Source organism: Helianthus annuus, chromosome 11 (assembly GCF_002127325.2).
Source record: "Helianthus annuus cultivar XRQ/B chromosome 11, HanXRQr2.0-SUNRISE, whole genome shotgun sequence".
NCBI classification, from domain to species: Eukaryota; Viridiplantae; Streptophyta; class Magnoliopsida; order Asterales; family Asteraceae; genus Helianthus; species Helianthus annuus.
In genome coordinates, this window is record NC_035443.2 from 30,418,053 (window position 1) to 30,445,977 (window position 27,925).

General features: G+C 36.3%; 2 protein-coding genes across 5 annotated transcripts; one reads left to right on the forward strand and one right to left on the reverse strand.

The window, feature by feature from the left end:
• Nucleotides 1–18,105: 18,105 nt before the first annotated feature.
• LOC110887966 lies at nt 18,106–19,062 on the reverse strand. Its single transcript, XM_022135519.1, has 2 exons — nt 18,516–19,062; nt 18,106–18,425 (listed from the first exon to the last, which is right to left on the reverse strand). Exons 1-2 carry the CDS (start codon nt 19,060–19,062, stop codon nt 18,106–18,108), a joined length of 867 nt encoding a protein of 288 aa, XP_021991211.1.
• A 3,658-nt stretch (nt 19,063–22,720) lies between these two features.
• Nucleotides 22,721–24,631, forward strand: LOC110889913 (probable LRR receptor-like serine/threonine-protein kinase At1g07650). 4 transcript variants are annotated; one of them, XR_002564046.2, is made up of 6 exons: nt 22,722–23,120; nt 23,177–23,312; nt 23,571–23,662; nt 23,751–23,819; nt 23,894–23,965; nt 24,098–24,200. XR_002564046.2 is itself a non-coding variant. In XM_022137487.2 (5 exons), exons 1-5 carry the CDS (start codon nt 23,048–23,050, stop codon nt 24,324–24,326), a joined length of 579 nt encoding a protein of 192 aa, XP_021993179.1. In that variant the 5' UTR covers nt 22,721–23,047; the 3' UTR covers nt 24,327–24,631. The 4 variants fall into 4 exon arrangements, 3 of the variants coding, with proteins under 3 accessions (XP_021993179.1, XP_021993180.1, XP_021993181.1); XM_022137487.2 differs by lacking the exon at nt 23,571–23,662 and having other exon boundaries at nt 22,721–23,120; nt 24,098–24,631; XM_022137489.2 differs by lacking the exon at nt 23,571–23,662 and having other exon boundaries at nt 22,723–23,120; nt 24,175–24,630.
• The last annotated feature ends 3,294 nt before the right edge of the window (nt 24,632–27,925 follow it).

The following is a 27,925-nucleotide window of genomic DNA, read 5'->3' on the forward strand; positions in this document are numbered from 1 at the left end:
TTTTTGAAAAACATTGCAGCGGAATTTTCATCAGGATCGTGAGTTAGGAAAAATATCAGAGTTTAGAAAACACCGGATTTGATTTAAATAGATGGGATAACTCCCTATTTTAAAATGGTAGCTTTAATAAAAATAAATTTTATTTTATAAAACAATATTTCTTTAATAAGCCATTTCTTGATGCCTTTCAGTGCCGTATCCAGCCTTATGATAATTACCTGAAACATGTTTGAAAAAGGTTTTGTCAGCGGGAATGCTGAGTGAATTCATTCCATTTTTATACAAATATATTGTTATACCTTACAGTATTAAGGTTTTATATTTATTTGTATTTACCTTACTCAATCAGTATTTTGTCACATAATAGCAATTCCAATATAACAGCAATAATATCACTCATTGGTTTACTTTCATCCAATAGTGAATTAATCAAATAACTATACTTTACTGTTATTCAATTTATCTATCATTAAGCAATTCCTATGACTGGGTCATATCACTGTTGATCATTCTTTCAACTAGTGATTCTGACCATATCACTTGTTCATAACACTGTTGATCATTCTTTCAACTAAGGTCTTTGGTCATATCGCTGTTGATCATTCTTTCAACTAGCGATTCTATTCATGGCACTGTTGATCATTCTTTCAACTAGTGCTTCTGGTCATTATCACTGTTGATCATTCTTTCAACTAGTGATTTTAATTATAACACTGTTGATCATTCTTTCAACTAGTGTCTTTTGGACATATCACTGCTGATCATTCTTTCAGCTAGTGACTTTGGACATAATGATGTCTTATTAGTTTGTCAAACATATTATCTCTAGCACCAAGTCATGCAATCTAGAATAATGACATTTCATGTCAATTACTATAACTTACCAAAATATATTAATTCACTAATTGTAATAATATGATATAATAACTTGACTACAAATAGAATACAGTATACTTGACTTTGTTATGGTATCTGCCATTTAGATTTATATATAATAATTATGGTTATGCTAACTTTCTGGGTAATGAAAATCAAATAATGTATAATACCTCCTATATCAGTAAAATATAATAACTTAATCACTGTAAGTATAACTGGTAACCATTTAGGATTTTTAGAAAGCATTTTGTAATATAATTGTTTCACAAAAAGGTGATAAAATTGTGATAAAAGAGTATGGACTCACAAACGGTGAGAAAAGAGAAATGAACTCACAGTGCAGATTTCTACGGGCAAAGTTTAGTCTACAGATAAGCCTTGATGTATTGCTGATTCAATTTAAGCAGAGTCTAGTCTATTGATTAGCCTTTTTATCCTAAGTTTAATAACAAGCACACAATTCTGGGTTAATGATCAATACAGCAGTTACGATAATTTACGAGATCAAATTCTCCCAATGAATGACCAAGTGCAATACTTCAACTCATTTATCGTATTAACGACAAACGACAAAGTATAATACTTCAACTCATTTATCGAATTATCGACAAACGACAAAGTATAATGCTTCAACTCATTTATCGAATTATCGACAAATGACAAAGTATAATGCTTCAACTCATTTATCGAATTATCGACAAACGACAAAGCATAACCCAATGTGGGCGGCACTTAGACATTCTTTGGACATATTAATCCTGGAAATGAATCGTAATAGCGATCGAGTTATACCCTGATTGCGGCAGCGATTTGTGTTTTTGGAGTAATCTGGTGATATCTCAACGTACAGAACGAATTTTCTCGTCGATTTTGTGCCAGAATTCAAGTCCCAACCTCTACTATTTATACCTGAAATTTGACCCTGTCGCGTAGCGCGAGGGGTACCCCCCATAGGCGTCGCGCTACGCGAGGGGTAACCTAGTTTCTATAGGTAGCTTCGTGTCTAAGTAGCTTAGCTGAGTCGATGAAATTATAAAATTCAAAACGGCCAGCAAGTTATTTAGATAATCGTAACTAGGGTTTTGCCCCCCCTGAGTTTTAGGGGCCCTGATCCTGATTCTGATTGTTCTGGAAATTTTAGGGTTAGTGCAGAATTACTTGGGTTTCTTAATTAGGGTTTTCTTAATAGCTAATTACCGTCCTAATTATGGATTTTAGTGACAGTTGTTACAGCTGTACACAGAACTGCGGGCCATCTGTTTTGGGCCGCTGGGTACGGTTACGGGAACTGCATTTAATTGTTAAGTGATATTGGGCTTTCATGCAGTCGCATACCTTCTTGTCGGATTATGTGACATAGGCCGTGCATGCCTACACAATTGAATAGAGAACATATCGTGGGCTGTTGCATTGTGTAACGGGTACCTGAACCAGAGATTGGTGTATGAATGATTTATTACGTGAATATTTACAAGGTGATGTTCATGATTGAATACATGCAATAGTTAAGTGACATGAACTTGTATCGTAAATGCACTATGACTCGGATACTTGGTATGACATGCGTGATGTTATATGCTTAATTGTTTATTGCTTGAACAATACATGTGACTAGATAAGTGAATTATGAATTCGTGAAACTGACTATTTCTGGTAACCACAATAGGGTTTGATTGATCATTGTGTGAAACATGTAATTGATTCTACCGAGCAAAACTAAGGTGAGTTCACTACTTTTGAGCATGCGTCCCGGTGGTTGGGACAGTCAGTGGGTATCCCGTGGAGGGATAAGTCTTTTGGGTAAAAACGGGTATATTGGTTAATATTCTCACCTATCATTTTTGTAAGTCCCTTATTATGTTACCTGGAGGGTAACGGGTATTAGTTGGTAGCGCTACTTAGGTTTGGCACCCTCACACCGCTCCTAGAGAGGACGGATGTGAACTAATGACCCAGTCGGGCCCAGTAGGAGTACGTGGGAAAGGGCAGTCATGTACTTCAAGAGCCGTCTTGTTCGGAATTGAGATATTAACAATATTACTTGCATTCGTTAATGAACTGTTTTACACACCTGGTAACCAATATTTTCATAAACTGTGAACTCGCCAGCTTTGTCTGATACACTTGTTGCATGCTCGCAGGTCGTTAGGTGTCTAGGATTTGGAAACTTGCTGTCTGGAGGAGCAGGAATGGTCATGGGTCGACTGAGGGGACTCATGTGATTACTTAATTATTATTTTACATTGGTTTTTGAACAACGTAGTTATGGTTTGTTATTTGCTTCCGCTGAACATATTGGTTTTCGAATAAACTTGTGATGGGATTTATTTAATAATTTGGAAAACTTTATTTGAAACGTGTGGGTTCAATGTAATTAGTGGCTCATTGTCAGTACGTCACACGCCTATCAGGGACACTCACTAGGTGGTATTTTGGGGGTGTGACAGAAACAATAGATAAAGGAATTCCATGTAATGAAACTATTTCATTTACATATAACTTGGCTAACTGTTCCATACTGAAGGTTTCCTTCATTGGTAAGAAATGAGCAGACTTAGTTAACCTATCTACAATCACCCAGATTGTATCATTACCTTTTCGTGTCTTGAGTAATTTGGTAACAAAGTCCATTGTTATCAATTCCGATTTCCATATTGGCATTTCAAGTCGCTGCAATAAACCTGAGGGTTTCTGATGTTCAGCCTTGACCTGTGAACAGGTTAGACACTTGGCAACATAAGCTGCTATATGCTTTTTCATTCCTATCCACCAGAAATTCTTTCTTAAGTCTTGATACATCTTATCACTTCCAGGATGTATTGTGTACTTAGACTTATGATCTTCTTCTAATATTCGGTGGCGTAGGTTTCCTTGTTTGGGTATCCAGATTCGTTTCTTATGAAATCTCCAAATTCCATCTGTTCCTTATTCTAATTCCTTAATCATTCCTTTCATTTTTTCAGTATCGTCCTTGATTACTGATTCTTGTACGGCTCTAATTTGTTCATTTAAATCTATCTGCAGATTTACTTTAAGAGAAAGTACTTTTCTTGGCATTCATGATATTTCCGACTTAAAGCATCGGCTACTACATTAGCCTTTCCCGCATGGTACTGGATACTACAATCATAATCACTAAGAATTTCCATCCAGCGTCTTTGTCTCATATTTAACTCCTTTTTCCCAAAAACATATCTTAAACTCTTATGATCGGTGAAAATGGTAAACTTACTACCGTAAAGGTGATGTCTCCAAATTTTCAGGGCAAAAATTATGGCTCCTAACTCTAGATCATGGGTTGTATAATTCTCTTCATGATTCTTAAGTTATCTAGAGGCATAAGCTATAGCCTTTTGATGTTGCATCAACACACATCCATAACTTAACTTAGAAGCGTCACAATAGACTACAGAGTCTTCAGTTCCTTCTGGTAACGCTAGTATGGGTGCGTTGGTTAATCTTTGCTTAAGAATTCTAAAGGCTTCTTCCTGTTTTGGTCCCCATTCAAACTTAACAAACTTACAGGTCAGTTTGGTTAAGGGAATGGCTATTCTAGAAAAATCTCGGATAAACCTTCTGTAATAACCTACCAGTCCTAGAAAACTTCTCACCTCCGTTGGTGATTCAGGGACTTTCCATTTAGTAATCGCCTCGATTTTTGTGGGATCCACATGAATTCCTTCATGATTAGAATTCCTTCATGATTAACTAAATGTCCAAGGAATTGTGCTTCTTCTAGCCAAAATTCGCATTTCGAAAATTTAGCGTAAAGCTTTTCTTTTCTCAGCAAATTTAGGAGTACATGCAGATGCGTTGCATGTTCCTCTTTACTCTTAGAGTAAATGAGAATATCTTCTATAAAGAAAATTATGAATTTATCCAAATATGGTTTACATATTCTGTTCATCATGTCCATAAATGCGGCTGAGGCATTGGTTAGACCAAATGGCATGACGGTAAATTCATAATGGCCATACCTTGTTCTGAAGGTAGTTTTAGGAATGTCCTCTTCCTCTACCTTTAGTTGATGATATCCTGAGCATAAGTCGATCTTAGAAAAGAATCGAGCTCCTTGCAGTTGATCAAACATATCATCGATTCTGGGTAATGGGTACCGATTTTTAATCGTGACTTTGTTCATTTCTCGGTAATCAATGCACATACGCATTGACCCGTCCTTCTTATTGACAAACAAGATTGGTGCTCCCCATGGCGATGAGCTTGACTGTACGAATCGTTTTTCCAAAAGTTCGTCCAGTTATTTCTTTAATTCTTGCATTTCTGCCGGTGCCAAATGGTAAGGTGCCTTGGCAATTGGTGCTGTTCTTGGTAGCAGATGAATTCTGAATTCAACTTCTCTATCCGACGGTAGTCCAGGTAGCTCTTCTGGAAACACATCTAAGAATTGAGATACTACGGGAATATCTTTCAATTCTTTTCCTTTAGTGTTAATGATTATGGAAATCATATACACTAGTGATCCTTTTCTTGCATAACTGGCTGTTTTCATCACAGAGATGAATTTCATGGATCTAGATGACTTATCTCCTTTAATTGTGATCTTTTCACCCTTTGGTGAACTTACTTGTATTGACTTTTGATCACATAGAATACTGGCTTTATTGGCTACTAACCAATCCATTCCTAATACAATATCAAATCCAGCCAGATTCATTGGGTAAACATTAGCAATAAAATCTTGGTTTAGAATTTCTATTCTTGCTCCCCGCAAGATTTCAGTGATCTTAATGGATTCTCCATTTGCTGTCTCTACTAGACATTCTTGTTGGAGTTTAGTTAATGGTTGATTGAGAAGTTTGCAAAACGAATTATTAATAAAACTTTGGTTCGTACCAGAGTCAAATAATACTTTAGCAAAAACATTATTAACTAAAAATGTGCCGGCAATGACGTCCGGAATCATCTTAGCTTCTTCGGCTGTCAGAAGAAATGCCCTAGCATTCTTAGTAGTCTTGTTGCTCATGGCTGGAGCTAGTTTCGGACAGTTCGGCTTAATATGCCCTTTTTCTCCACAATTGAAGCATACTCCATTACTGGGTTTCTTCGTACAGTCTTCTTCCTTGTGTCCTGGTATCTTGTAGAAATTGCAGTATGTGGAGCATCTCCCTAAATGCTTCTTTTTGCAGGCCTTACAATAAGGTGCGGAAGTAGAACCTATATTCTTCCCACGGTTGGAATTACCGTAGCTAAATTCTTGGGTAAGCTTCTGGACTAGGTTCTTCCTCTGGTTCTCTTCTTGTGTATGTACTAGTTCATCAGTCAAGGTATTTGCTAGTTCTGCAGCTTCTTCTATGGTTTGTGGTCTAGCTGCCTTGGCTACATGTCTAATCTCGCTGATTAATCCCCAAATGTAACGGGAGATTAATACTGGTTCTGGTGAAGCTAGGGTTGGCACTATTCTAGCATATTCGAAACGGTAGTGTAACCCTTAAAGTCTACTCCAGTCATTCTATAGTTTAAGAACTTATTAGCTATTTGTTCTTTTTCATTGGGAGGCTAGAATTTCCTTTCAACCATATTCTTAAACTCAGACCATTCCATATTATAGACTTTGTCACTTCCCCTAAACTGGAAAATAGTGTTCCACCATTCTAGAGCGACATTCTTAAAAAGATTGGAAGCAAACATGATTTTGTCTTCCTCTACACACTTGCTTATTTTTAAGACTGCCTTAGTCTTTTCTATCCAACGTAGAGCTGCAATGGCTCCTTCATTGCCCGAGAATTCTATAGGTTTACAAGACCAGAATTCTTTATAAGAACAACCATAAGACATGGTTCTTATTCTTTTTGGAATAGGCAATTGAAGTAATGGTCCATTGTTTACGCTGTGACTAGGTTCAGTAGGTGGTCGTTTACTTCCACTATTAGTTTTATTATTTTCCGCTTCCTTAACCGTTTTGATAATATATGGCATAACGTCTATAATCCCTTGTGCCACTATGTGTTGGATGCCACTGTTATCTAATTGGTTGCAGTTATTATCATTATTCGGGTTTTCTTGATTCACTTCGTTGTCCATCTGGATTATAAACATTTACCAAGTATTAATTTCACAGAACAATATTTAATGCAAACAATCACAAACAAACACCTTGATCAAAATCGTCATGCATTGCGACATTTACTCTATTTTATAGATATCTATATTTATTACGAACTGCAACTGGAATTTAAAATACAATACTACTATGCATCAGTAAGTATTGGATTATATATATATATATATGTATATATTTTATCATTATTATTATTACTACTAGTGGGGGTTCATCCAATATTCATATTACGCTCGTCGTATTTCCAAACGAGCCTCTCCCTCATTTGTCTTATCCTTTCACCTTCATCTAATAACTCCTCACCAAAAGTGCAGAGTTCCTGCACGTTTTCAGTACTCATGGGTGGTGCTGGTGCTGGTATCGGGTTAGGGTACTAGGGCATCGATTCTTCATATGGGTATGGGTTTTCTAGGATCTCCTGAATATACTGGTCGTTATCCCAATATGGATCTAGATGGTCAAGGTTAGGGTATGGTGCTACAGGGTTTTGTATGGGCTCCTCCTACGGGTAGAGTTCTCGATAATCCCTATGGTCGTCTTCCCATGGGTCATAATCTGGAGGATGGGGTGCTGGGATTCTAGGGATTTCGTTTGGGTTGAAGGCAGGTACGGGAACCTGGTCTCCTGGGTTAGGTTCTATTTCCATGGGTTGAGTTGGGAACAAGGGTAGTGGCTGTGGTGCAATGATTTGTTCTAAGGTTTGGTCTGCGGCAGTAGTAGCTAGTATGTGGAAATTGGCTAATCGTCTATTGATTATGTCCTGAGTCTGGGCATTCATTTCCCTTTTTGCAGCTGCTAAAGCCCTCTGTTGCTGTAACTTCCTCATTCTTCTCCTACGCTCGTGTGCTCCCCGACTGAACCATCCTCTCTTTTTGGTAGGGAATGGCTCTTCGGATTGCGCTTTGAATATCAATATCCCATCTTCTATGTCAGCTGAATACCCCGATGGGGTAGGCTGGGAAGAAGTTCCTTCATCTCTAGGAGAACTAGACAGTTGACGATAAGAGTCTGACGGACCTTGATCACTCATACTGTAAACTAACAAATTGCCAAACAACACAAAACAATAATATACAGATATGCACGTAATCACGTAGATTATTTCCTAACATAATGGATAAAATTTTGGTGTCAGCAGAACACTTATGTGGCTGAAATCAGTGGCTGTACCTCTAATATCACTATCTGTCGCAACCCCCGGCCCCTCTCCTTGGGAACGGGCGGCCGCGAACTAGTATCAGTGGTATCGGTGTTAATCAATTTGGCAGCGGAATTTACATTAAGACCGTAGTTAGGAAATATTTTATCAGAGTAAAATACCACATTTTTATAATAATAAACACATGGGAAATTCCCAAGTTTCCATTACAGACATATTTATAGGGGTAAACCCTAATTTATTGAAATAAAACATCTTCTTTATTTTGGTAACTTTTTTAGCCACTTTTCCAAGCCTTCAGTGCTGTCCAGCTGGCTTCTAATTGGCTTTCACATTTTGTTACCTGAAACGCGTTTAAAAACATTTTATCAGCAAGAAATACTGGCGAGTGAATCCCAATTTAGTCATAACAGGTTTTATCAATGTACAGCATTGAGGGCAATCCAACAATTACATTTGTTTACATTTACTTTAATTACCACCCACGGTACTGTCAATCCTGACTGGTGGTAATGTTACTACTCATAGTGTAGTAACAAATTTTGTATAAAAAAGCCCAACATACCGACGATAATTGTAGAATCACAAATACTCAATCACCGTGAAATATAATTTAAACATTTGAGGTTTTGTAAAAACAGTTTGCAAAAAAGTTTACAAAAAGAGGATTACTCACATTGCTAATTTAGGTATTTCCCTGTGACTTCCTGGTTATAATCTATTAATTAAAACAATACACACGTGTTAGTATAATAACCCAATTTACATTAGTTATACCCTCCCCAAGACAAAACTCCAACGACTGAGTCAGGCAGAGCCTTGACATGCGTTACGGAGCACTAGATCAATCGGCAACATATCTAATACGTAACCGGGGTTTATAATACTTATATCGAGGCAGAGCTTCGATATTTTATTGGGTATTATACTCGATATTATTTCTAATATTAGAGAAATTGAGAGAGAGGTCGAGTTTTGAACGATTTCAAATGAATGCCGACGGCCTCTATTTATAGTGTCTGGTCGACACTTTATCGAGCCCCGCGAGAGATACACAAAGGGGCTTCACGGCCCGCGAGCTAGACTATCTAGGGTTTAGCTTTGTCGAATCAACGGTATAGGTTGGCCATGACAGGGACACGTGGCAGCTCAGGGGTTCGCTTGATGGCAAAGCTGTCGCGCCCTGCGACAGAGTTAGCCAAGGGCTTCGCGCCCCGCGAGCGCCCTTAATTCTTGTTTTTATTTGATTTTTGTTAAAATAAAGGTATTTCGGGCCTATTTTTCATATACGAGGTGTATTTTAGGGCGTATAGGGGTGTTATAAGGGTTTCGGGAGAGTTGTTATACAGTATCTTAATTTTGTAAAAAAAAACTAAAATGATGGCATGACTGTAATTTTACATTGGGGGCAAAATCGTAATTTCACATGGGAAAAAAACTTAAAACGATGGTAAAACTGTAAATTTGAACTGAGTGCAAATTCATAATTTGGTTGGGAGGAAAAAAATCAAAACCAACGGCAAACCTATAAATTTAAACGGGACAAAATTGTAATTTGACTTGACCAACGAAGATGTGTCAGGCTGGCAGCTAACCGCCCATTTCCTTCAATGACAAGAAAACACTATTTCTTACCGTGTATATTTTTTGTTACAGGTAAAGGTAATAGGTAATATATGAAATATCATATCCATATCAAATAAAGAAATTCTATACTTACTTAAAAGACAAAGTTGGTGGAGATATCTACCGGTTTTGCCTTGCCTCCTAAAGTTATACATAATTGCATTTCAAGTCCCTTAGTTTTGCGGCGATCCTTTCACTTTTGGAGTAATCAATTTTAGTCCATTATCTAACTTTACTATTCTTCTACTTTAACAATTGACATTTTTAGCCCCTAGCTTTTTATTAATTTAAATTTCTTTCCACAACATTCGTTAGTTAATTTATTTTGTTTACCAATATCATTTTTTAGTTAAGAAAACTATTTTTCCATGTGCATATTTTTATGTACGTATCCGTATAAATTTAAGGGTGTCTACGTTTCGACATAAACTTTTTCTGTAAACAAGTTAGGTCAAATATAACACGTTTTCGTTTAGAAAACCATTTTTACGTGCATATTTAAATGTATGCGTCTGTATCATTTCGAGTTGGTCTACATCTGGATGTACTTTTTTTATAATACGTTTTCTTACTTATGTTATGTACGTTTTCATAAATTTTGTTCCGGACAGAGTGGAGTCAAATTGTGGTTTTTTTTTCTTTTTTTTTCAAAGCTTTAATTCATCCTATAGAATAAGTTATGATTGTACGAGAAAGATTTAATTTACTTTACGTTGTGATCCAATCGCAATACTTATATAGGTTACATTGAGTTCAATCAGATATGTCGAAACAAGCGTTTTCATATGCTTAACTCATTACCTAACACTTGAACAAATCTATTCGATACTTGCGATGTCCTCACGCCGCAACGTGCGCGGGGCTTATTACTGGTTCTCTAAGAAAGGACGGAATAATTCTTGTAACGCAATCGTTTATCTTTATAAGGCTAAACAAGAACCGTATTTTATTTCGTAAGTGTTGAAATTAGATCCACAATTGAAATTGAAACGTACAATTATCAGCTATTTGTTTATAACTCAAAAGTAGTGAAAAAAAAAAACAAATTCAAAATGAAAGTTAATTGGATTCTCATTTCTTTTTCTTAAATGTCCACCTAATCTAGCTTTTACCTAAAGGATTATAACAAGAAACCAAAGATTAACAATAAATAATCATCAACGGGCGTTTAGTCTAGTGGTATCATGATGTGTAGAATAATAATACTCCTTTTATGATCGAGTTACGGAGGACAACGATGTAAAACTAGGAATATTATGAATTTTACTAAAAAATAACCATTATATACCTCTATTGAAAACAATCCCTCTCGACACTAACCATTGTTGCTGCGGAACAATCAATTTGCTACCGAACACCTCGACACCAACTTCGAACTTTAGTAGAATAAAATGTTTCACGGGTTTTATATACCAAATAATAAAATTTTATTTTTTTTAAAAGCCTATTTTATTGCACGGGTTGAAGAAATGTAATTTTATATATTAAATAATTAAATAAGTTATATGTATAAGAACCATATGTATTGTACGAGTTGAATAAATGTAATATTATATACCAAATAATAAAAAAATTATATCTTTAAAACCATTGTATTACACGGGTTGAATAAATGTAACATTGTTTACCAAATAATAAAAAAAGTTATATTTTTAAAAACCCACGTGTATTATATGAGTTGAATAAATATGATTTTATATACCAAATAATAAAAAAATATATTTAAAAAAACTAACGGATTTTTTTATATTTAAAGTAGGATAAGATTGAATATTAATCTGAACTAACAGATTTTTTTATATTTAAAGTAGGATAAAATTGAATATTAATCTTTATTTATTTAGTTAATATAAGATTGAAAAATCAAATGATTGAATTGGTGGGAGGTTGTATTATGATAAATCAGTTAACCGTACTGAATGATAAAGATAATAGTGATTGTTGAACAAATTAATTAATCGAAATTAACAGAAACGTTTGTAATGTTAGGCGGATTTTTTTGTAATTATTTGAAAATTAATATCAACTTTGGAATTCGTATGAATTCTTATTAGATTTGATTAAATATTATTGATGATAAAAATTTGTATTAGATTAGATTTTAGATTTGATTAAATATTATTAATAATAAGAATTTGTATTAATTTAGATTAAATATTATTATTTTTAGTATTATTAATAATTTTAATCAATTAAATGAGAGAATGACAAATGTCCCAAAACAGGTTTCTTTTATTATAGTAGATAGATTTTGCAATTCACTCAAAAACTTATCTTGTGTATAAATAATTGGTTGGGTAAATTACATTTTACGTCCTTTAAGTTCAGCAAAATTTCAGACGTTATCCTTTAACTAACGAAATTACAACGGGTTCTTTATGTTTTATTTTTTACAACAGAAGTCTTTTATGTTTTAATTTTCTTTACAGCGGATGTCCTTGATTTTTGTAATCTTTTTGGCGAGAAAGGACAACGCCTGTAAAGAAATTCGAACATAAAAGATATCCGTTATAATTTCGTTAGTTAAAAGATAACGCCTGAATTTTTTCTAAAACTTAAAGGACGTAAAATGCAACTTACCCTAATTGGTTAATTAACTATTTTATGTCTAGGATGATTACTGCTTTAACTTCAAAATTTTTTAGGCTTGGTTTGTTTTTAAAGTTTTGCCAATTTTCCATTTTATTTATTTATATTATATAATTTTTAAAGTGGTTTGTAAAACGATATAGAGTGATAGACCGGTTCATTTTCAAAACAGTTTTTTATGGTACTGAATAAAACTTGTTTTACATGCCAAGTATAAATTGCTTTACACTGAAACAAAATTCTAAAACGTGAGAGCACCTGTATAACATAACAGTTGTATAACAACGAAAATAACAATATTATAAAAATCCTTCACAAATGTAATAATTATGCGTTTCTTTTACTTCACGAGTTCAATGTAAACACGGGGTTTTGCTCGTTTTTTAATGTATCTTCTAATTTGTCAATGACATCACTATATTTCATAACCCAAGTGTAAGTGTGTAACTTTGTAAGAGAGTATAATCATTAATGAGATACTTTGTAAATTACTATGTATGAGTTTCAGCTAGAGGTGTTTTTTAACCAAAACCCGACAACTGAGCCGAATAAAATTAACCTGAACCTGATTATGGTGTTACTTGATTAACCCGAACCCGAACAAGATAGAACCCGAAATCTGAAAATAGTATCGAGGTCCGTAATTACTATTACTATTACTATATATTAATAAAGAAAATGAAATGAATAGTGATTTTAATATATAGTTTTTTTTAATACTTTTATTATTTTAAAATTACTATAATAGTTATTTTACTTTTTAACTTTAATCTCTTTTTTCTTATATGGGGTTGGGATAAGTTTGGTGTCAACCAGTATCGAACCAGTATTGGTATCGAAAATACCGGGACCGTCCTGCTCGGTATCAATACATGAAGGTAAAATCCGGCACTAATACAGAAAACGTCAAAAGTTGGTGCCGAATTGATGTTGGAAATCTTTTGGTTCGGGAAATTAGTGCTTCTATCCGGTACCATTTGCTCATCCTTGATCACGGTTACCGTACGAACAACGGTATCGTACGACTTTTTTTTGTGGATTTTCTTCAACTTTTAATTTTTTCTTTTTTTAGTTTCAGGGGTAGGGATGAGCTTGGTGCCAACCGATACATAATCGGTACTGATATCGAAAATACCGGTTACGGTACCGGTATATGAAGGTAAAAAACGGTAGTGAACCGGTACCAGGAATGCCAAAAGTCGGTACCGAATTGGTACTTAAGATCTTTCGGTTCGGCAAATTTGGTACCGTTACCCAGAACAATTTGCTCATCTCTGACCACGGATTTCATACGAACAATATCGTTACCATACAACTTTTTTGGTTGATTTTCTTTCGGTTATCTTTTAGTGTTTTTTTCTACGTTTTCTTTTTATTCTTGTCAGCAGTTTCGTTCGCAACACGCTCGTAGTAATTTCAAAACACATGTAAACAAAGACTAAATAACAAAAGAAATTCGTCGCGACGCGGCGAACTTCTTTAAACCTAGTTGGGTTAAAAAATGTTAATCGAGTTGACCCGATTAACCCTAATTACATAAAAAACTGCTAATTATATTTAGACATACATAATAACAAAAAAGTCTAAAATTCCTCCCATATGTTTTGTTTTATCTTATGAACACGATGTTTTGGTGTGTCAGACCGGACGGTATAGGGCTCGTCCCCAGGCCCATCCCCTTGTTGCCGCCCCATCCTTGCCACCCCCTTGCTCTATCGTCGGTCCAGGGCCATCCTCTTCGTCTGCCCACAGCCGCCCAAGCCGGGCCTCACCCCCTCACACACACCTATACATACATACATACATACATACATACATACATACATACATACATACGTACGTACGTACGTACGTACGTACGTACGTACGTACGTACGTACGTACATACATACATACATACATACATACATACATACATACATACATACATACATACATACATACATACATACATACATACATACATACACACACACACACACACACACACCCACACACACCCACATACACACATACACACATACACACACACACACACACACACATACATACATACATACATACATACATACATACATACATACATACATACATACATACATACATACATACATACATACATACATACATACATACATACATACATACATACATACATACATACATACATACATACATACATACATACATACATACATACATACATACATACATACATACATACATACATACATACATACATACATACATACATACATACATACATACATACATACATACATACATACATACATACATACATACATACATACATACATACATACATACATACATACATACATACATACATACATACATACATACATACATACATACATACATACATATAAAGGGGTTCATCCCCCACCCCCTAGGTCCATCCCCTTTAGGCCTATCCTCACACCCGCTTACGTGGCGGTCTACGTGGCGGCCCATCCCCTTGGGGATGACCCTCACCATACCTTTCAGTCTCATTGGTTTTTTGAGCGAATAAAAAGATTTTGTTCCATTAATACGATTTGGCGTTTTCTTTTTAGTTTATGCGATTGATTGATTTGTGCTTATTGTATTTGATGTTTTTTAGGTAATTATATATGTTGATTTGTGCTTATTGTATTGTATAAAGTATGCATTTCAACTTGTATTTAAAAATTTGTATACCAATTATCCCGATCCATATAAACCCGAAACTGGTTAACCCAAATTTTATTTGGGTTGGGGTTACGGATAGGATTCCCATAACAAAAAAATTGAATAACTCGAAACCCGATTAAATAACCCGAATAACTCCAAATACTTCAGCGAAAAGTTAGTGAAGCGTTCGGCAAGCTCGTTTATGTTTGTTAGTTTAATAAATGAACAAACACGAACAAGAAATTCATTCGATAAGTTAAACAAACGAACATGAACAGATGTTGCGTTCGTTCGCTTATGTTCTTGAACGTTCGATAATGTGTTCAATTATGTTTATTTGTTTCGTTTTTAAAGGTTTTTATATGTTATATCTTTATTTATTGATTTTAGTCTTTAAAATTTTGAAACAATAGTTAAACTATACACCTTGGTCAACCTCCTTCATTTGGACATTTCAACTTATGTTTGTGCTAACGATTCACAAACTTCTTAATTTTTGTGTTAATCATCTTTATGATAATTATTATGTCAACTAATTTCGGATAGTTATATTAAGTACTTGTTTATATTTGGTGAAATCTTCGTAATTTTTTTGATGAAAAATGTAGATTATTTTAAAATGAATATATAATGTTTTTTTTTGTGTTCATTCCTGTTCATGAACATTTGTTTGTGTTCGTTTACATTTGGTAGGTGTTCATGAACATGTTTATTTTCTTAATGAACGAACACGAACAAGAAATCTCGTTCGGTGAGCGTTCGTAAACCGTTCATGAACATGTTCATTTCTTAATAAACGAACACAAACAAGGCCTTGATTCGTGTTCGTTTAGTTCGTTTACTATCCTAGGTAGAGAGTTTCAGAAAAGTTCTATGGCTTGGAGTTTGTTAGAATTTAGCTCCGTAAAAACTCTTTTGATATGACTCGGTTTTAAACTGAGCAGACCCGGCTTGGCTCGGTTAGAAATCCTCAGCTTGGTTCGTAACTATTTTAGCATATTTTATTTTTATATAAATATAATATATTATAAAAATGGTTATTATTTCCGGGTTTTTAGATATGTAGTTGGATATTTATGGTATATTTGGGTGTTGATTATGATGCTAATGAACTTATATTGTATTTCGTTGAGATTTGAAACTTATTTTGTATTTGGTTGAACTTGATTTTGGTTTGTTGAATTTATTTTGGATATGTTCTTTTAAACTATCGGATCATATTTTAGCTTACTGAGTTTTGAAAATTGTACACTATTTTTTTTAAATGCGAGCCTAGCCATGTCGAGCCCAAATTTAGATTTTAAGCTTGGTTTCAAATTTGAGCAGAGCCGACTCAGTTTATAATCGAGCCGAGTCTAAGCTAGCCCCTGGCTTAGCTCGGCTTGCCTCATTAATAACCCTAATGTAAGCACACACTTGTTTAAATGCTTTCACTAAAACAAAAATAGATTTAACAAAGAACGATCCATATTAAACACATTCTTTCATCATAATAAGATCTTAGTGTTTCAAATCAACTTACTTTTATTCTTGTTATTCTTGTAAAATCATACCAATACATACATTATACCTATGAAAAAGAATGAAAAATTCATAAAACATTGAGCATTATTAAACAACTAGATATAAATTATAAAGAAAACCTAATCACATCATATCTTCTAATTATGATAGAGACTATTACACTAACTCTTAACTAGTACATTTAAACATTCCCGGTCAAGCTAGATGTCGGTTTTGATTCGATGTCTAGCTTCAAATAGATAAAGGAAAACAAATAATAAAAATAAAATTTAAAGTCGTCGATGGTGGATGGTGGTGATGGTAGCAGGTTAGGGTTAGGTATGGTGGCTGATGGTGGTGGAGTTGGTGGTAGTGGAGGTGGTGATGATGTTACATAAGTAGTCACGCTGGCAAATAACTAAGTTTTTATCCACCTCAATAAAAAACTAACTTGGTTAGACCTTGTTTGAAAAGACTCAATAGAGGAAAAAAATTATGTAGTTAGGATTGTCCTATGGAATTTCTTAAGTTGTGATTAATGCTGGCAACGGGTCAAACTTAGGATTATTAAAATCTATTTTTCCTTTGATAATCACTGACATATCATTTTTATGGTATGTAAGGTATATGATAACGTAAGAGTAAAACTCAATTTACAACCCTGTGGTAAGGGACCATTTACACGTCAGATGCCCCTAAGGAACATTTGTCTGTCTATATCCTCAACGTTTTAACAGCGCTACAATTTACAACCTTCTATATATATATATATAGGGTTGGGCTATATAGAAAACCCTATCTATATAAAAAACCCTAGAAAACGCAACCTCCCGACATTTTTTTTTGAAAAAAATAACAAATGTAATATACATGTTTTTAAGACTTTTGAGCCAAAAAAATCAAAAAAGCGCCGAAGGGATAATTTAAAAAAAAAAAATCAGCAATTTCTGTCTTTTTTGCCTAACACATGTTAGGCACTGAAATTTGTTTATTTTTTTTAAAAAAATACTTCGGCGCTTTTTTGTTTTTTTTTGGCCCAAAACACTCTAAAACATGTATATTACATGTGTAATTTTTTTCAAAAAAAAAAATGTCGGGAGGTTGGGTAAAAATGGAGGGAGATTTGGGTTTCCAGAGTTTTCTACCTAAATGAGGGTTTTCTGTCCAGCATTGTCCTATATATATATATATATATATATATATATATATATATATATATATATATATATATATATAGATAGATTAAGCTTTCCAATGAATCAATGATTATCAAATAAAACATAAGAATATAAAGCTCTTTTTGGCCTTCATGGACTTCTTCTCATGAATAAAGGTTTTTTTTTTTACTCCATATTATAGGCTTTCCTAGGTTTAAAATATATAAAAGTTTCTATAAGTTCACTTTTTTAATATTTTCGTTACATATAAACATTTTGAAGGGGTGTCATTTTACCCGTTGGTTGTGAGCACGCCGCATTTTCAATCCTTTTTTTTTGAACGGCATCGCACTTTATATATATATATATAAAGGGCCCAGTAAGGGGCTGGAAAACAGACAAGAAACCGACAAACAACAGAAAGAAGAAAGAAAAGACAGTTACAAAGCATTCGTCACATTAAAATCTAGCCAGTCTTCCCATTTCGGAACTTGAATCTTGGCGCGATGACATATCCACAAATAGGTCTCCTCCTTTAACTGATCAACCATCTTTCTGATTGGAATAAAGATGCCATCAAAAGTTTTAGTGTTTCGAGCATGCCAGATTTTCCACACCGTCGCAGTAGCTATCATCATCACGAGCTTCTTCCACCGTCTACAACCCGGGCTGTTATGCAAAACGGTGAAAATATTCCCCAGTTTGGACATGTCTTGAGGTAAAGGGACTTTAATCCATATGAACACATTCCACCAAAAACCTTTGGCAAAAAGACATGAGGCAAAAATGTGGTCGACAGACTCCTCTTCAATGCCGCATCAGTCACACGTCAAGTTCGGCAAGCTGATACCTCTCTTCTGAAGACCCACTTTAGAGGCGACTTTACCGAGGAGGGCTCTCCAAAGGAGATAATTGGACTTCGGGGTTGCCCAACTATTCCAGTAACCCGGAGCCTGATCACCCCCCTCCTGCTCAATCTCTTTAGCCATAATCTCCATTCTAACTGTTTTAACTTCGAGAGGATTCCCAGCATCATTTTGCCATGCCCAGCAGTCTTTACCACCACTGAAAACAACCTGTTGCAGCATTGCCATGAGCGTTGCAAAACTGGACCATTCCGATGGCGACTCCGGGGCTCTAACCCAATCCCAACTCCAAAAACCGTTAGTAACCGGGCTCTGCAAGTAGGAGGCAACACTGTCGTTCTTTCTCTTTGCCAGATTAAACAGATCGGGGAACCGTTTTAATAGGGGCTGATCGGTGATCCAGATGTCTCTCCAAAACCGAGTGGTTAACCCATTTCCCACTTTGGCTTTTAGTTTCTCTTGAAGTTTGATACCCAACTTGTCTAATACCCTTTCAATGCCACTGATATCCTTCCACACTCCTGTAATCATTTCTTAACCGGGATAAAATTGTCTTCATTGTTTTTCGAGTGGATTGATCTCACTACCCTAACCCACAAATGGTTCGAGTCTTCCCTATACCTCCACCACCATTTTGAGATCATAGCAAGATTAAACTCCCTAATCCCGCCTATCCCCACACCCCCAAAAGTCTTCGGTTTTAACATCCTTTTCCACCGCACCCACCGGACTTTGTGACCTCGGTTCGATTTCCCCCAGATGAAGTCTCGCCGGAGCCCTTCAAGTTTATTCAAAACACTCTTAGGGGCATGAAAAATTGAGAGGAAATAGGAAGGGAGGCTTCCCAAGACCGCTTTGGCTAAAGTCACTCTTCCCGCAAAAGATAAAGTTCTAGACTTCCACGATGATAGTTTACTTGTGAATTTATCAATAACCGGTTGCCAAAATCTTGCCCGTTTCATATTAGCCCCGATGGGGATACCAAGATACACGAAGGGGAAAGAGTCAGCTCCACATTTAGCGATATTGGCCATCCTAGCCACTTCCAAGTCATCAACCCCGACCCCATAAATTTGGCATTTTGCATGATTTACTTTTAACCCCGTTACTAAGTGCAGGCACCTAAGAAAACGGTTAAGGCTTACCACATTTTGATCTGACCACTCCCCCATAAAAAGAACGTCATCCGCATAACATGTTGGTGCACTTGTGTCTGTACTTTGTCTGTATTTTGTAATGTTATAAACGATGTCTTTTGTTAGTCTTGTTTACGTTTTGTGTTTGATTTGTATATGTGTTGGAATGTATGTTTGACCAAGTCAACCATCCTCCTGGTTTGACTTGGCCAAACAGTCAACACTTAGTGGTAAGTTATGTGTACTTCGAAGGATGTCATCGAAGGATGTTTTGTATCCTTCGATGACCTCGAAAGATAGCCTTCGATGGATACTTATGGACCTCGAAGGATATATCATCCTTCGAGGTATGTATGGATCCTTCGGAATCCTTCGGTAGATATTCTGGTCGATAGATGATCCTTAGACCAGATTATCATATCCTTCGAGGTATGTAGTCTGTTTCGGGTATATATACCCATGTATGGGTTCAGTTCACAGAAGTCTTGCAAGTGTTGTTCATAGTGCATGTGAGTGAACCAAGGTCTTGTAGAGAGCATTTCAGTTTGGTCAAGGGCTGTAACCGTGTCCACTGAAATACAAGAGAAAACTTTGATATATTGCGTGTCTACTCTTTCTCTTTGTAACTTGTGCTTTCATCTAAACTATCGGTTTGCACTCTAGCTTGGATTCCGCACTTGCTAGAGTGTTAAACATAACAAGGATTAGGTTTATCCTCAACCTCCGAGGGACCTACATAACATAAGTGTGAAATTTGGGGCCCGTCATTAGGGAGCCTAACCCCGTGGAAAAGACCCAACTGGACCGCCCGTTTCATGAGCATTTCAACTATTTCCATAGCCAAAATAAAAAGAAAAGGTGATACTGGGTCGCCTTGCCTTAGGCCTCTCTTGAACGGAAACTCCCCGGTGGGAGACCCATTGACTAACACCGAGCCCCTTCCCGATTCGAGACATCCTTTAATCCACCTAACCCAAAGGTCCGGGAATCCCATGAACTCCATCATTTTAAACAAGAACTTCCAGTTTAGGGAATCATATGCCTTCTCGAAATCCACTTTATAAATCAACATCTTAAAGGACCGTTTTTTTGCCCATGACACCAATTCACTGACCATTAGAGGGCTATCTAATATATTTCTTCCTCCTACAAAAGCGGACTGAGAGGGAGAAATAATTTTGTCCAATACCCTTTTTAAACGGTTTGCTAAGATTTTGGTTACTATTTTATATAAAGAGCCCACCAGAGAAATAGGACGAAATTCAGAGATCACCTGAGGGTCGTCACGCTTAGGAATAAGCGCGACAAACGAAGCATTGCATCCCGCAAGAAACTGGCCTGTCGAGTGAAAATCCTCCAACATCCTCGTAATACCCGGTTTGAGCTCGTCCCAATAATGCTTGAAGAAATTTAACGAGAAGCCATCTGGGCCGGGGGCCCTATTACCGTCACAATTTTTAATAGCTTCAAGTATCTCAGTACAGGAAAAAGGTCTGATTAGCTCAGCTGCTTCTTCCTGATTTATGGACTTTAATCCCAAGTTTGAAAATGACGGGGTCTTCTCATCGGTTCCGCAAACTGTTTTTTAAACCGTCTTCTCACTTCCTCCTTAATTGCGGCCGGCTCTGTGACCCAAGTACCATCGAAATTCAGCCCATTTATTCTGCCACGAGCTTTGTTTACATTAATGCACCCATGGAAAAATTTAGTGTTATCGTCGCCGAACTTCAACCATTTAACCCGGGCTTTCTGATAAAGATCTCTAGCCCTCTTTGTCTCTATGTTCTTCTTTTTTAACCGTAACTGGACCCGAAGTTTCTTTTCTTCAGCAGACAAAATCATGGTTTCGGCCTTTTTTTCTAACTCCTCTGCCGCGGCTGCAAGCTCAACCACTTCCTTAGCTTCTTTCTCGTTTATCTCTTTTCTCCACTTTTTTTATCTCTACCTTAATGTTTTTAAGCATATTGGCCATGGCCCAGCCCCTCTCGGTTGTCCACACAGTCGAATCTGTTGCATTCTTCACAATTTTATCCAACAAAGTCTCGCCAAGCCAAGAATTAAAAAACTTAAACGGGGGAGGACCAAAATCCAGGTTAACACAAGATAGCGTCAATGGGCAATGGTCTGACCAACCTTTCTTAAGGACTTTTAAAACAGCTGATGGCCATCGATTCATAAAACTTTCATTTAATCATTAACCTTCCAGAAAAAATAAAAGTTTTAAGTCACAAAAGCATAACTTTTTCCGACATGAAGTATTTTATATTATTTGGAGAATAAGATGTTTTTGTTTTTTTTTTTTGGGTAAAGAGGAGAATAAGATGTTCCAAACCATAACAACCTTATCCATTTAATCATTAACCTTCCAGAAAAAATAAAAGTTTTAAGTCACAACACTTTGGTTTTCCATGATTTTGGATGTATGAGTGAATAATTTGCATTTATATTTGTCTGGTTAAAATAAACAATAATATAACATGTCAACATGTTATTATATAATACTCTAATTTATAATATATAATACTCTAATTTAAACATTTCTGTGCAACGAAACTTGTACATTTTGCTTAGACCATGTGTAGTGGTAAATCAAAATAATGCCCTCACCATGGGGCATTATTCGACACGTGTCATCCCAGTCAGCATGGGGCATTATGGCATAAAGTGATGTAGTGGGACATTATTCTAATAATGCACAAATAATACCCCTTTCAATCATTAAAAAAAAAAAAAAGAAAACACATGCTAGTTTCTCATTGGCTGTGACAAAGAAAAAGCTGCTACTCCCTTTGCAAAAGTGTGGGCCATTAATTAACTCGTCAGACATTGGCACTCTCATTGGCCACATGCACTCCAAGTCAACATTCCCCTCTTGCATGTTCAACGTTTAAAAATAACGCCAACATCCATTTTATTTGAAAATAACGCCGGCTAACGCCGAGTGTTGGTGGGGGGGGGGGGTTTAGGGCTTTTTTTTTCAATTTTTTTTTTTAAAAAAAAAACGCCCCACTACACATGGTCTTATATGTGTGTACTGTAATTTTTAGGTTTGGTCTTCTTATTGGATGGTTTGGACGGTCTAGTGTAAAAAGTGAAAACCCTAATGTATCATCACTCTTTTCATTTTACTCCCCAAACACTGAAAGAGAATCGGGAAAGAAGGGATCTGAACACACTTTGGTTGCCCTCTTAGCGGTGATGGGTGGTGGTTTCTATCCGGATGGTGATGATGACGGACGGTGGTGGTGGTTCGAGCAAGCGGTGATTGGAAAAAAATGGAGGTCGGAGTGGCGATGGTTGCGGGAGGAGTTTGCGGCGGTGGTGTTTGAGCGTGGAGGGGGCGAACGGTGGTGGTCAAATCGGATGTGGGCAGGTCCACGATGAAGAAGTCGTTGATGTTATTCTTGGCATATTTAGCCGTCACACAATCAGCAAAGCTTGATTTACAAGAAGGTACTACATATTTGGTGGTTTTTCATTGATTACTTGGTGATTGTTGTCTGTTCCAGTGAAGGTACTGCAGCAAATCTGGGAAAAGTTGGGGCTACAGCAGCCAAAAAATTTGGATCGGTGCAGTGTCAACAGGGGGTGGGTCACCTGCGATTGCTCTTTCGAAGGTCTTACCACCAGTCATGTTAATAACATGTAGGTTACCGATCTTATTAGTTAATTTGTATTTTTAATCAACATTCACAGAGACACAATATTTGACTTCTATTTTAGGCGATGTTCAAAAATATACCAACGAATATGGCTGCTACATATTACTTTTCCCTTATTGATAACATGAAGCTTAAGCTTAACCTAATATCACAATCCCCCGTTAACAATAGTTTCCCAATATTATAATAAATTAATAATAAGACATCAAGACTTGATGCTTATTTTTCCTTTACAATCCAGGAATATAAGATACCAAAACATGTCAGGAGCTCTCCTATTGGAGTTTATTAAGTCCTATTGGAGTTTATTAAGCTTCTGTACCTTAAATCTTTGTAAGACCATAATCAATATTTGTCAGTATGTTAGCTTTTTATGTAATGATTATAATGAAATGAAATTCATATCATTTTATCAATGTAGGGATCTTAGTCTTAACAACCTCACCGTCAGTATACTCTCTGAATGGGCTACTTTGAGCTTGAGCAATCCGTATGCCATATATCACTCTCTTTGCCGGCTAAATAAGTATCTTACAGATAATGTCTAATCATGTATATTTGCAGCACACTAATGGGAAACCGGTTATCAGGCCCGTTTCCAACAACTCTCACAACAATGACCACCCTTCGACTATTGTAAGCCACATCACCATTTATTTAGTTGTTAGATAACAATAATGACAACGCTACTTAATGCTGAACTATAAACATGATGTAACATAACTTCATTTTCACTTTGCATTGCTTCAATTTATTTTTGTACAACAGTTCTTCAATATGGTGGTACTTTCTGTATTACATGTGCCCTCATCACCGCTTTGTATGTCTTCAAATGATACACGCAGAGACAAAGAAAGGTAAAGGGAAGAAAGGGGTAGAGAGCAGCAAGAGAGAGAAACAGAGATGCGGAGCGATGAGTCACCAGCATCCGGCTCCAGACGCGTGCTCGCCTCCCATCTATAGAACCGAAGTCGTCAAGTCGAGGGTTTTTCGGTGAAAATTCAAGGGTTCAGAGGTGGTAGTTGCGAGTTCCGATAAATCTAGGGTTCCGAAACGTTCAATCATCCTTTAATCTATCCAATCACAGGTGAAATTAATCTCCCTCTCTCTCCCTCTCTCAGATTAAACCATTAATTTCATCATTGTTGTTTTAATTTCGTGTCACGAATTCGTAATCCAGATCGATGTAATTAATTATGTTTGTCTTTTGTTTGTTTTTTTTATTTTTTTTGAACGGCGAATTTGGATCACTGACGGACCGCTGGAGTATCATCGTGCCACCAACGGAGCCACCCGATCATATCCATCTCCACTAGGCATAATGCCTATACACCAATTCAGGAGGAAACCCAATAAATATGGGAAAAACCCCCCTTGTGAGAATCGAACCCAGGACCTATTGGTCCAAAGTCTTATCTCACCCCCAAGATACCACTAGGCTATAAAGCCATGGGTTTGTTTCTTTTATTGATGTGGGGTTGTTTGGATGAATTTGAAATGCACTTTGTTTGTATTGGTGAAATTAGGGTTTCGTTTATCTTTCATTCATTGTTTGTTTTGTCTCACGGTTTTGGTATATGTTTATGTTTGTTGTGAAGTTTATATTCGATCTGTTTGTTTACTTTTTTTGTATTATGAAATGATGAGCATGATTTATGAAGATAATTAGCCTATAAAATTGTGTGTGATGATAGATATATCGGGTTTTATTTCATGTTTTTTGTTAAATTTGGAAGAGAGATAGAGACTAAGAGTGAGAAGGGGGCCGTAAAGAGTGAGAAAGAGAGAGGGTGCAGGGAGAGGGAGAGGGCGGTGATCTGGACGTTCTTTGATCCTTAGAGAAGATAAACAGTTTTATATTTCATTATAAAGAGCAAATCTTTGTCTTAGTTATCTTTTTCATAAACATTAGGGTAAATTACAGTTTTCGTCCTTTATGTTTGTAGTAGGTTGCAATGGATACCCTTTAACTTCAATAATTACAGTCATAATCCTTTATTTGAAAAACTCATTACAGCTTTCGTCCTTTACCACTAACCAGGTTAAAAATTTAAGTTAAGTCACATAAAGTGATTCTCACATGAGGGCATTTCCGTCCATCTACCTGCCTATTCCCCCAGTTAATCAAACCCCTCTTTTCACACTTAATCCAAATTAGGGTTCTTCCCACCTGCCTCCACCACCAACACCTGCTGCCCCACACCACCAACATTATTGTCACCAAAAACACCTTTCCCATTGAAACACACCTGACTTTTCTAAATCTAAATCTGAAAGGAAGTGTGAAAGTGATGACTTCGAACCAAGAACCTTCGAAACCACCATTAAAACATTTTGGCATGCTTGAACCTCATCTACAGAACAACTCTCGATTGCAGACATGCAGGATCCTTCCATGGCTCCTCAAAAAGTATACCTATGTGTGAGGGATTAGATACTTCCAAAAAGTAAGTAGCAACCTACACCAGCATCATCATCTTCACCGGCAAAGTGGTGTCGGCCGGAGGCCTTCCTCCTCCAATATTTCTCCCTGTTTCAAATACTTTCTCTCTCTGTATATATATCTTCCTCTTCTCTCGTAATAATGTGTAATAATGTGTGATATGATGTGTGGGATTGGATGAGCAGTTGAAGATTAGATGAGAATCTGGGATTTAGGAGTGTTTGGGATTAGAGAGGGAGAAAGAGATGGTTTTTAGAGAGAGAATTGGGTGTTTCATTTTTCATGTTTTATTTTTAATATATTTTTAGAGACAAAATGACTAAATTACCCTCTTGTGTAAGATACATACCAAATTTAACTTAAATTTATAACCTGGTTAGTGGTAAAGGATGAAAGGTGTAATGAGTTTTCCAACTAAAGGATTGTGACTGTAATTATTGAAGTTAAAGGGCATCCATTGCAACCCGCTACAAACATAAAGGACGAAAACTGTAATTTACCCTAAACATTATGCAATTTTTGTTCCGTTTTACAGGGGATCATGGTAATAAGGCTGACTCAGTATCAAGGTTATGTCAAGGTTATTCGACCGATGAGGTGATTTTTGTTATGCTGAAGAAGAATTATTTTAATTTTTATGACTGGTTTTTTTTAGTTTTAGTTATTTCTGTTATAGGTTATGATGTTCTTTCAACAGGGAGACTGTTGTTGGTTATAGAACCAACTCGAGCCAATGAATCATTTTCACGTTTCCATGCATTTTGTGTTCAATTCAAGGAAATCAGAGTGCTTTCTGTTGTTTGTAGGTCCGCTACATGTTTGTTTCCATGATGAAGAATGCGTAGTACGGTACATGGATCATGGTTAATTGCTTCGGTATCTTGCTTATTTTGGGTGGACATGTGAATTACTGAACGCCAACCACTTCTAATACCATGATTTTGATTATAAAAGCCCTTAACTGCTGTGTTAAAAGGAAGAATTAGAAATAGAACTACAAATTGTGGCCTTGAATAAATGCACTTTGCCATAGGGTTGTACCAACTGCGAAGGACAAGCACTTGCTGATTAATATGACATTAAATTCTTTGAAACTGTAAGTTAACCAACCAACAGATTAATGTTTTAGTTACTTTTTTTAGACCACTTAAAGAAAATATTGAACAACTTCTATAATTGGCGGAGTACATGCACAAAAGTCGGGTAAAGAGGACTAATGAGACGGGTATACGACACAAAGAGCAAATGATGAAAACTGGTCGGCATGTCCGTTGAGGGTGAAGAGAACCACCTGATATGCAGCCTCAGACCTTGAATGTTGATAAAAACGTCCCCTAAGCTAAGAAAGTGACTGAAAGCCCTCAAAATCTTTGGCTGTAAAGGAAGACAACAGTGCACTTCTTTCACAAGCCTATCTTTCCAGGGTTGATGTGTCTAAAGATCTTACTCAACTTGAGCTGTATGACCAGTGCACAAGCATGATGGATATGGGTCTTGAAGCATCATCTGATGGATTTGACTGCAAGATTTTGTTTTTGGAAGCAAGGATTATGTTTCTTTATGACCAAGTTCATCTTTTCACTTAGATGCATCTACTCAATTGTTTTCATTTATATGTCACAGGAGGGTGTAGATGTCGATGCTATCCGAGAATGTAGTTGCCATTGGAGGCTGTGGAGAAGATTGTGTAGACCTAAACAAATCTAATCAGGTACATCATGTGACTCTTGATTTAGTCATTGTACTTTCGGTTATTTTGTTTTTAAATTTGGAATTGAAACTAAACAGAGGAAGTTCAGGGGTTGTTTTGTATTTTATTGAATTTGGAGCTTCGAAACTGGAAAGTGAAAAAAGTAATTGAAAGTTGTGTTAATTGGCATGTTTAATTTGGTTGGTTTATTGTACTCAGAGTTATTGTAACATATATGGAGGTTCAAATGGACGGTATCCATTTTATGGAGCATGCACTGGAGCAGCTGGTGCCTAGTATGATTACTGCTGCAGGTGCAGCCACAGCTTTTAATCCGTAGATGAAAATGGCTTTGTGATTTTAGTAAAATGTTTTATTTATGTTGATTCTCTTTGAGGCATAGGAGCCTAATGCACTCATGTGTAGATTTCATGGTGTGCATGAAAAGTTGAGTGAGGTTTTG